The 8,779-nt window shown below is 46.2% G+C and overlaps 1 protein-coding gene across 3 annotated transcripts in view; it reads left to right on the forward strand.

Annotated features, from left to right (window-relative positions):
- The window catches only part of elf1 (E74-like ETS transcription factor 1), a 43,579-nt gene extending 36,085 nt beyond the window's left edge, over nucleotides 1-7,494 (forward strand). For 2 of the 3 annotated variants that reach the window (XM_087799277.1, XM_087799276.1), the window contains exons 3-9: nucleotides 425-611; nucleotides 668-787; nucleotides 874-1,035; nucleotides 3,657-3,740; nucleotides 3,817-4,009; nucleotides 4,368-4,688; nucleotides 5,589-7,494. In XM_087799277.1, the coding sequence (XP_087655403.1) occupies nucleotides 425-611; nucleotides 668-787; nucleotides 874-1,035; nucleotides 3,657-3,740; nucleotides 3,817-4,009; nucleotides 4,368-4,688; nucleotides 5,589-6,270 (1,749 nt within the window). In that variant the 3' untranslated portion in view covers nucleotides 6,271-7,494. The remainder of the gene's footprint in view (nucleotides 1-424; nucleotides 612-667; nucleotides 788-873; nucleotides 1,036-3,656; nucleotides 3,741-3,816; nucleotides 4,010-4,367; nucleotides 4,689-5,588) is intronic. The other variant, XM_087799279.1, reaches the window with a different exon arrangement.
- Nucleotides 7,495-8,779: the final 1,285 nt, after the last annotated feature.

Here is an 8,779-nt window from a genome sequence, read left to right on the forward strand (position 1 = left end):
AAAGCTCATGAAAAATACGATTAAATATTGATATATATATATAAATATGTATAAATAAATATAGATTCTCATCCTGTCGACGTCCTGCTGGACAAGAATCAAAGTTCAGGGTTGCTGGTACGAAACTGCTGCTTGTGTGACTCTCTGTAGACGACTTGAGTTTCTTAATGTGTCGAGTTGTGAAGATAAAGTTGAAGATAAAGTTGAAGATAAAGTTGATGATGATGATCATATGTTTGATTTGAGGATCTACGTCTGATGCTCGTAGAGAAACTTTATCTCTGATCAAACATCTGAATCATTATTGATCTGGTCACCATGGCAACTGCTGAGTGACATGAAAGTGAACAAAATAAGAGTGTAAACCATGAAGGTGTGTGTTGGTGACGTGTGTGTGTCTCACACTCGCTTGTGTTTCCTTCAGCTGGACGACCCGTCCGTGTTCCCGGCCGTCATCGTGGAGCAGGTCCCGCCCACAGACCTGCTGCAGGTCTACTCCGGCCTGGACTCTGACGAGGTCACCAACGGCATCATGGTGGACAGCTCGCTGCACAACACGCTGCACGTGGTGGAGGCGGCGTCCATCATGGTGGGCGGAGTCGACCTCTCTGGTGAGATGATTGACACTTGTGTGATCAGAAGAACCAGATGTTAAACCTAACCAAAGACATGATGTCCTCAGAGACCACAGTCTCAGGAGGCGAGGACAACATGGAGACCAACGAAGCGGCGGCGGCTCTGCTCAGCATGGAGTCTCCCAACAACATCCTGGACGAGAAGAGAATGCGTAAGAGTTTGAGTGACAGATGGACACGCTTGTCGTCATGGAGACGCATCTTCTTAGCCCAGTGGTTCTGCTTTCATCTTGTTCAGTTCACTCCTATGGAAGTCTGCTGGAGTCGGACCTGAGCTACGCTCCTCTCAGGCCGGACCAGATGGACAACGACGCTCTTGACATGTCCATGGATGAAGACACGTCCTCCATGGACGAGATCCTGCCCAAGAGTCCCTTGAAGCCTCAGAGAAAAACCAAAGGTAAGATCACGACAGATCCATGTGATGCAACACACATGTTGCTCCTCGACACTCTCGACACTCCTGACACTCTCGACACTCCTGACACTCTCGACACTCTCGACACTCCTGACACTCTCGACACTCCTGACACTCTCGACACTCTCGACACTCCTGACACTCTCGACACTCTCGACACTCTCGACACTCCTCGACACTCCTGACACTCTCGACACTCCTGACACTCCTGACACTCTCGACACTCTCGACACTCTCGACACTCCTCGACACTCTCGACACTCGACTCTCTCGACACTTGTCGACACTCCTCGACACTCTCGACACTCCTCGACACTCTCGACACTCCACTCGACTCTCTCGACACTTGTCGACACTCCTCGACACTCTCGACACTCCTCGACACTCTCGACACTCCACTCGACTCTCTCGACACTTGTCGACACTCCTCAACACTCTCGACACTCCTCGACACTCCACTCGACTCTCTCGACACTTGTCGACACTCCTGACACTCTCGACACTCTCGACACTCGACTCTCTCGACACTCTCGACACTCCTCGACACTCTCGACACTCCACTCGACTCTCTCGACACTTGTCGACACTCCTGACACTCTCGACACTCTCGACACTCGACTCTCTCGACACTTGTCGACACTCCTGACACTCTCGACACTCTCGACACTCCTCGACACTCCTCGACACTCCTCGACACTCTCGACATTTGTCGACACTCCTCAACACTCTCGACACTCTCGACACTCCACTCGACTCTCTCGACACTTGTCGACACTCCTGACACTCTCGACACTCTCGACACTCGACTCTCTCGACACTTGTCGACACTCCTCGACACTCTCGACACTCCTCGACACTCTCGACACTCCACTCGACTCTCTCGACACTTGTCGACACTCCTGACACTCTCGACACTCTCGACACTCGACTCTCTCGACACTTGTCGACACTCCTGACACTCTCGACACTCTCGACACTCCTCGACACTCCTCGACACTCCTCGACACTCTCGACATTTGTCGACACTCCTGACACTCGACACTCTCGACACTTGTCGACACTCCTGACACTCTCGACACTCTCGACACTCCTGACACTCCTGACACTCTCGACACTCTCGACACTCTCGACACTCTCGACACTCCTCAACACTTGTCGACACTCCTGACACTCCTGACACTCTCGACACTCTCGACACTCCTGACACTCCTGACACTCTCGACACTCTCGACACTCTCGACACTCCTCAACACTTGTCGACACTCCTGACACTCTCGACACTCTCGACACTCCTCAACACTTGTCGACGGTCCTGACACTCCTGACACTCTCGACACTCTCGACACTTGTCGACACTCCTGACACTCTCGACACTCTCGACACTCCTGACACTCGACACTCTCGACACTCTCGACACTTGTCGACACTCCTGACACTCCTGACACTCTCGACACTCTCGACACTCCTCAACACTTGTCGACACTCCTGACACTCTCGACACTCTCGACACTCGACTCTCTCGACACTTGTCGACACTCCTCGACACTCTCGACACTCCTCGACACTCTCGACACTCCACTCGACTCTCTCGACACTTGTCGACACTCCTGACACTCTCGACACTCTCGACACTCGACTCTCTCGACACTTGTCGACACTCCTGACACTCTCGACACTCTCGACACTCCTCGACACTCCTCGACACTCCTCGACACTCTCGACATTTGTCGACACTCCTGACACTCGACACTCTCGACACTTGTCGACACTCCTGACACTCTCGACACTCTCGACACTCCTGACACTCCTGACACTCTCGACACTCTCGACACTCTCGACACTCTCGACACTCCTCAACACTTGTCGACACTCCTGACACTCCTGACACTCTCGACACTCTCGACACTCCTGACACTCCTGACACTCTCGACACTCTCGACACTCTCGACACTCCTCAACACTTGTCGACACTCCTGACACTCTCGACACTCTCGACACTCCTCAACACTTGTCGACGGTCCTGACACTCCTGACACTCTCGACACTCTCGACACTTGTCGACACTCCTGACACTCTCGACACTCTCGACACTCCTGACACTCGACACTCTCGACACTCTCGACACTTGTCGACACTCCTGACACTCCTGACACTCTCGACACTCTCGACACTCCTCAACACTTGTCGACACTCCTGACACTCTCGACACTTGTCGACACTCCTGACACTCTCGACACTCTTGACACTCTCGACACTCCTCGACACTTGTCGACACTCCTGACACTCTCGACACTTGTCGACACTCCTGACACTCTCGACACTCTTGACACTCTCGACACTCTTGACACTCTCGACACTCCTCGACACTTGTCGACACTCCTGACACTCTCGACACTCCTCGACACTTGTCGACACTCCTGACACTCTCGACACTCCTGACACTCCTGACACTCTCGACACTCCTGACACTCCTGACACTCCTGACACTCTCGACACTCTCGAAACTCTCGACAATCTCGACACTCTCGACACTCCACGACACTCTCGACACTCGACACTCAACTCTCGACACTCCGGCTACTAACACTCTGTTTCAATCCCAGTGAGGAAACCTCGGGCCGTCCGACCTTGTTCTCCCATCTCGACCCCGAACCTGCCTCTCAGGAAGAAGAACAAAGAGGGCAAAGGTGAATAAAGTCTCCAGTGTGTCCTCGTCCTCCTTCAAGGTGTTCAGATGTGTTTTCAAACACTCTTGATGTCCAGGAAACACCATCTACCTGTGGGAGTTCCTTCTGGCTCTGCTGCAGGACAAGAACACGTGTCCCAAGTACATCAAGTGGACTCAGAGGGAGAAAGGCATCTTCAAGCTCGTCGACTCCAAGGCTGTTTCCAAGTTGTGGGGAAAACACAAGAACAAGCCGGACATGAACTACGAGACGATGGGACGAGCCCTGAGGTAGGAGCGGCGGCCATTTTGAACATCCCCTCAAATTAAACCCTGTGATAATAATATCAAGTCAGTCTAATGTTGGCTTGAATTAAAATTTGTTTGATACGATCATGACCTTCAATAAACACAACATCATGATGTCACGTCTGGTAGAACAATTGAAAATAAAATATCAAATAAAACTTTATGTAAATTGTCAAATCACAAGAGAGTTTCTCCTTTAACAGGCAGAAAACTGGAGCAGAACCAGACTTTATTTGCTATATCGATGAAAATAAAACTATACTAGAAATAGCGCCTCCTTGTGGTGAACATGGTAAACATGACCCTGGTTGACCCCGGTTGACCTCTGACTCTGGTGCAGGTACTACTATCAACGAGGGATCCTGGCCAAGGTGGAGGGTCAGCGTCTGGTCTACCAGTTCAAGGAGATGCCTTCAGACCTGGTGGTGATCGAGGACGACGACGACGGAAACAAACCCTACGCCAACCAAAGGTCCGGCAACGGGAGGTCAGTGGTTCGCGGGGGGTCAAGAGGTCACGGCCGAGCCCAGGAGGAGTCGATAAAGATGAAGCAAGAACCTCTGGATGAAGGTCTGTACCAGGAGAACAACGGACACGTGGAGGAGCTTCTTCACGTGCTGCACGCCAACCAGACGCCGGACGCCACCGATGAAGCTCTCAGGTGACCTTGACACGCACAAACATTATGACCACCTGAAGCTTGTTGATGTATAGAATGTATAATATACAATATATACTATAGTCTTATGTTCTTTTCTTATTTTATTTTTTATGTATTATTTTTTATTGTTTATGAAAAATTGCTGGTTACTGGAAAAAACTATTTAAATAAAGTTTTATCTTAACTTACCTTAGTATCATCAGTACCTGGTGTTCTTCTGTTTCATGTTGTACTCCTTCAAAATAAAGGTGATGTTTTTGAAATACCAAAATATAGGTGGTATTTCTAAAACTTCAAAATAAAGGTAACTTTTGTAGAACTTCAAAATAAAGGTAACTTTTGTAGAACTTCAAAATAAAGGTAATGTTTCTAGAACTTCAAAATAAAGGTGATGTTTCTAGAACTTCAAAATAAAGGTGATGTTTTGAAAATATAAAAATATAGGTGGTATTTCTAAAACTTTAAAATAAAGGTAACGTTTCTAGAACTTGAAAATAAAGGTAATGTTTCTAGAACTTCAAAATAAAGGTAACGTTTCTAAAACTTCAAAATAAAGGTGATGTTTCTAAAATATCAAAATAAAGGTGTTTTTCTCGACCAGTAAATATATTTTTATCATAATTACTTAAGTCAGAAAAGAGTGAAATCTTGGACTCTCACAATGCATCATGGGATGTTGTTTGATGTTGACCTCTGACCTTCATATGAACAAATATTTCTGTTTGAACAAAATGAACAAATAAAAAACAACCTTCAATCGACGTGAAGAACTTTGACTTGAAGGTTACGTTCACTGGAGCTTCTGGACTTGATGTCGATGATGTTCTGACTGAGGATCTTCTGTAGAAACATCTGATGTTGTTGTTTACTCACAACCTTCTCACGTTCTCTCTCCTTCAGGCGCATCTCGGCCTCGGTTCCTCTCGTGGTGACCTCGGGTTCTCTGCAGGTTCCTCTCGGCTCCGTCCTCCACAGCCTCCCGTCCAGCAAGGACGTGCTGACCATCCAGACGTCTTCTCTGAGCGGAGGCATCTGCAACCTTCAGGACGGCCTCCCTCAGCAGCTGCTGGTCACCAGCCTGGCCTCGCCCGTGACCTCCTCCTCCTTCTGCACGTCTCCAGCAGGGGGCGCCGCGCACCTCAACGGGTTCCCGCGCCTGGTGACCATCAACACCAGCTGCGGGCAGACCATGGTGGCGCAGCAGCCGGGCACCGTCATCGCCACCGTGCTGAAGTCCAGCGACCTCCTGCAGGTCAAGGACGAGATGCTCGACCCCAACTACTTCCAGTCCATGGTCAACGGAGACCCGGCGCTGGTGCTCGACGCCTTCCAGAAGGAGGAGGTGGAGGCGGGAGAGGCGGAGCTTCATTACCGGACTGTGATCATCGACAGCAGCCAGCAGGTGGACCTTCTCCTCGGCCACGGACGTTCCTCTCAGAGCAGCGAAGGTCTGACTCCGGTGGAGGAGCTGGAGGTCCGAGGGGAGATGTCTCTGCAGCCGGAACTCAAGGGTCTCCACGACGCCTCCGTGCAGCTGCCCCAGAACTTCATCCAGATCAAAACAGAACCTGCCGAGGCCTGAAGTCTTTTCTCGGCTCAACCGATGGACTTGTCAGTGCCGGACGCCTTTCCAGGAACTCCCCTGGAGGATCCGTGGCACAGTTTACTGTCGTCGTGACGACTTTGAGGGAGATTTTCAGTCGACGATCCAAAATGAAACGACATCGTTTTATCTCCAACGTTCGTCTTTTTATCTTTCTATCGTTTTTATCGTTTTATCTTTTTTTATATTTTTATCTTTTCATCTTTTTATCTTCAGATTGTTGAACAAACGACGATAGAAACTTTTCTTCTTCCTCAAGAATCGTCTCGAGTCGAAGCTTCTGGACGTTCTTGTCTTTCGTTCTTCTCTCGTCCTCCTCCATCCTTCCTTCTCTGGTCCCTCATCCCTCCGTCATGGAACCATAACTTCTCCACACGCGTGAAAACATTATCATTAAATCATGAAGTTTTATTCTATAAATGCTGAAGATAATGAAGATGGTTTAAGTCACAACATTATAAATGAAGCTTAAATAATATATTTTATTACGATGAGAGAAATACTTTAAAGAATAAAAAGTAAAGAAATAAATCTAAATATAAAGACATTATTTTATGGTTTCAAGGTTGAATTCTTTCATTTTGGATCCACAACTGAATATGAAATAAACTCATGAAACACAAGTTTCTTTAATATTTTTATTTTTCTTGCGAAACCTTTGAATCTTCAGCACAAACACAAACACAAACACAAACACAAACACAAAGACTCGTCGTTCTTCCTCAATCAACTGGACTTTTCTTCAGAAGAATCAAGAAGTTCTGCTTGAATCTCATCTGAAGACCAAAGACTCTCGAACCTGTTGTTTAATTTCAAGTTAAAGATTCGTCGTCTTTTCTCCTGCCTTAGAAAAACACTGTGTTGCCATGGAAACGGGCATTTCCTGTCCAGGACGGTCGCGGTGGTTTGAGTCGCAACGGAACCAAAATAATCGGATTCTTTTGTGTTTTTCATATGAAATTGAACTTATAACGTGGACTTCAAATATAGACGTGTGTGTATATGTTCAGATTATATACGACAAGGTTCAACTATACACGGCACATTTATTTATTTTGTGAATTTCTAAATTCTGTATAAAAGGCTCGTTTGTATCTATTGACGTGTAAACATGAGGGAAAGTTTGTGTTTTCTATGATGAACCGCAGGATCTTCAGCGACGTGTAAATAATGAATCTTCTCTGATAAACATCATCCTACTTCTGACGGCGTTTGTGGTGAATGAGCCGTGATTTTTACATCCTGGTCTTTAGATGAAACAACATCTTTATGTTTTATTTTATTCTTCATGACGTCAGTAACACAATATGTTGTCTCTCACAATAACACATCAACACAACACATCAACACAACACATCAACACTTCAACACATCAACACACTCTTCATGTTAAAGAAACAAGACATCAACACAACAACACATCAACACAACAACACACTCTTCATGTTAAAGCAGCAACAGATCAACACAACAACACAACAACACATCAACACAACAACACAACAACACAACAACACAACGACACTTCAACACATCAACACACTCTTCATGCTAAAGCAACAACATATCAACACAACAACACATCAACACACTCTTCATGTTAAAGCAGCAACATATCAACACAACAACACACTCTTCATGCTAAAGCAACAAGACATTAAGACAACAACACACTCTTCATGTTAAAGCAGCAACAAATCAACACAACAACACACTCTTCATGCTAAAGCAACAACACACTTCATGTTAAAGCAGCAACATATCAACACAACAACACATCAACACAACAACACATCAACACACTCTTCATGCTAAAGCAACAACATATCAACACAACAACACACTCTTCATGTTAAAGCAGCAACATATCAACACAACAACACACTCTTCATGTTAAAGCAGCAACATATCAACACATCAACACAACAACACACTCTTCATGTTAAAGCAGCAACCTATCAACACAACAACACATCAACACAACAACACACTCTTCACGTTAAAGCAGCAACATATCAACACATCAACACATCAACACAACAACACATCAACACAACAACACACTCTTCATGCTAAAGCAACAACACATCAACACATCAACACACTCTTCATGCTAAAGCAACAACACATTAACACAACAACACACTCTTCATGTTAAAGCAGCAACATATCAACACAACAACACATCAACACAACAACACACTCTTCACGTTAAAGCAGCAAAATATCAACACATCAACACATCAACACAACAACACACTCTTCATGTTAAAGCAGCAACATATCAACACAACAACACATCAACACAACAACACACTCTTCATGCTAAAGCAACAACACAACAACACACTCTTCATGCTAAAGCAACAAAACATCAACAGAACAACACACTCTTCATGTTAAAGCAGCAACACAACAACACATCAACACAACAACACACTCTTCATGTTAAAGCAACAACACACGTCAGATTGTAAGCGACAAACTT

Source organism: Callionymus lyra, chromosome 9, assembly GCF_982586985.1.
Source record: "Callionymus lyra chromosome 9, fCalLyr1.hap1.1, whole genome shotgun sequence".
Taxonomy (NCBI): domain Eukaryota; kingdom Metazoa; phylum Chordata; class Actinopteri; order Syngnathiformes; family Callionymidae; genus Callionymus; species Callionymus lyra.